Source organism: Scylla paramamosain, chromosome 41 (genome assembly GCF_035594125.1).
Source record: "Scylla paramamosain isolate STU-SP2022 chromosome 41, ASM3559412v1, whole genome shotgun sequence".
Lineage (NCBI taxonomy): Eukaryota > Metazoa > Arthropoda > Malacostraca > Decapoda > Portunidae > Scylla > Scylla paramamosain.
In genome coordinates this window covers 11,791,967-11,794,466 of record NC_087191.1, presented here as the reverse complement: position 1 = coordinate 11,794,466, position 2,500 = coordinate 11,791,967, and the positions used below count along the sequence as shown (strand labels likewise).

The following is a 2,500-nucleotide window of genomic DNA, read 5'->3' as shown; positions in this document are numbered from 1 at the left end:
GGAGGAGGAGGAGGAGGAGGACGAGGAAAAGGAGGAGGAGGAAAAGGAGGAGGAGGAGGAAGACGAGGAGGAGGACAACGACAATGAGAAGGTGGAGGAAGAGGAGGAGGAGGAGGAGGAAGAGGAGGAGGAGGAGAGGAAGACCAATACGAGGGAAGAGAACAACAACATGAACAACAATAACAAAAAGAACAAGAACAAGTAAGAAAAATCACCCATTAACAATTTTTTTTCGTGCTTTGAAAAATTTACTGTTACTTTTTATATCAGTAACTAATTAGCACAGGTAAAGGTAAGATACAGTTAGTAATTAATGTAACCTAACCTAACCTAACTTAACCTAACCTAACCAAACCTAATTTAACCTAACCTAAGCTAACTTAACCTAACCTAACTTAACCTAACCTAACTTTAACCTAACCTAGCCAAACCTAACCAAACCTAGCCTAACCAAACCTAACTTAACCTAACCTAACTTAACCTAACCTTACCTAACCAAACCTAACCTAACCAAACCTAACTTAACCTAACCTAACCTAACTTAACCTAACCTAACCAAACCTAACTTAACCTAACCTAACCTAACTTAACCTAACCTAACCAAACCTAACTTAACCTAACCTAACTTAACCTAACCTAACCAAACCTAACCTAAACCTAATTAACCTAACCTAACCTAACCTAACCAAACCTAACCAAACCTAACTTAACCTAACCTAAGCCTACTTAACCTAACCTAACCAAACCTAACTTAACCTAACCTAACTTAACCTAACCTAACTTAACCTAACCTAACCTAACCTAACCTAACTTAACCTAACCTAACTTAAGCTAACCTAACCTAACCAAACCTAACCTAACCAAACCAAACCTAACCTAACCTAACTTAACCTAACCAAACCTAACCTAACTTAACCTAAATTAACCTAACCTAACCTAACCTAATCTAACTTGACCAATTAACCCAAACCAACACAACCCAAAGTAACTGACCTAACCTAACCTAACCTAACCTAACCTAACCTAACCTAACCTAACCTAACTTAACCTAACCTAATCTAACCTAACCTAACCTAACCTAACCTAACCTAACCTAACCTAATCTAACCTAACCTAACCTAACCTAACCTAACCTAACCTAACCTAACCTAACTGACCTAACCTAACCTAACCTAACCTCATTTCAGTTTGCCTCCCCCAGTCTAACCTGACGTATTCCAAAACTCAAATTTAAGTCAGATTATGGAACAGGAAAACTAGATATGTCTGGTTTTGCTTGTTCCTCGTTTGTGTTCTCCGTGGTGGTGATGGTGGGCCAGCTGACCTCACCTCTCTCTCTCTCTCTCTCTCTCTCTCTCTCTCTCTCTCTCTCTCTCTCTCTCTCTCTCTCTCTCTCTCTTATAACTGTCAACCTACTGCCATCACAAATACTACTACTACTACTACTACTACTACTACTACTACAGCTACTACAACTACTACTACTACTACTACTACTACTACTTATATAAGTGTAGGTAGGGAAGTGGACTTTTCATAACAAGTAACGAACTTAAATGATATTGCCTTCTCTCTCTCTCTCTCTCTCTCTCTCTCTCTCTCTCTCTCTCTCTCTCTCTCTCTCTCTCTCTCTCTCTCTCTCTCAAACCGGCCTAGTATGGGAACTTTTTTTTTGTTGCTAATCTTACTGTATCCCTTACTCCTCCTCCTCCTCCTCCTCCTCCTCCTCCTCGTCCTCCTCCTCCTCTTCTTCTTCCTCCTCCCATTATTATCACCAAGGACAAAGTCGGCATTGTGTTAATAGACTTGTTTTCCTTCTTAACTTGTCCCTCTCCCTCTCCCTCTCCCTCTCCCTTACTCTCTTGCGGGGAACATGTGATGCAGTCTAACGAAACTAACTGTGTGTGTGTGTGTGTGTGTGTGTGTGTGTGTGTGTGTGTGTGTGTATGCGCCGGGTGTACGTGTAGGTCAGGTCGCGTGTGTGTTGTGGTAATCTACACACGTACATAGCCTGACGCACACACACACACACGTATACAAACACACATGTATGCCAGCAGGACCACGCAGGGCCACGCAGGGCCACGCCCCCCCGCAGCCCTGCAGCGGATTGGGGGAGGAGGGGGGCGGCGCGGCGAGGCACCAAGCAATGCAGGTCATAGTTCCTCCCACGTCCGCGGCACGGCCCGCCTCACCGCCACTCACCTGGGACAGCAAAACTGATGATCTCAGACGTCTTGGCGTAGTAATCATCCTCCAGCAGCTCCTCGCCTGCTGTGTGGATCTCCTCCTGCTGCTTCTCCAGCAGCTCGCGGTCCTCCTCCGAGCGGTACAGCGTCTGCAGCAGCACCTCGCGCGGGATGCCGGAGGTCACGTTGGGCTTGGCGCGGAGGCCCAGTTTGCTCAGTATCTGCTGTTTGATGCCCTCTATGCGCAGGGTCTCTAGGGCACGGGCGTCGGGCACGGAGCGCGGGTGGACACAGTTAGGGCAGTGGTGGGT

At 45.8% G+C, this 2,500-nt stretch overlaps 1 protein-coding gene across 1 annotated transcript in view; it reads right to left on the bottom strand.

The window, feature by feature from the left end:
- The window catches only part of LOC135093021 (inhibin beta chain-like), a 40,281-nt gene that overhangs the window by 37,421 nt on the left and 360 nt on the right, over positions 1-2,500 (bottom strand). Inside the window, exon 1 of the mRNA XM_063991873.1 lies at positions 2,206-2,500. This exon is cut by the window's right edge and continues 360 nt beyond it. Within this exon, the coding sequence (XP_063847943.1) occupies positions 2,206-2,500 (295 nt within the window). The remainder of the gene's footprint in view (positions 1-2,205) is intronic.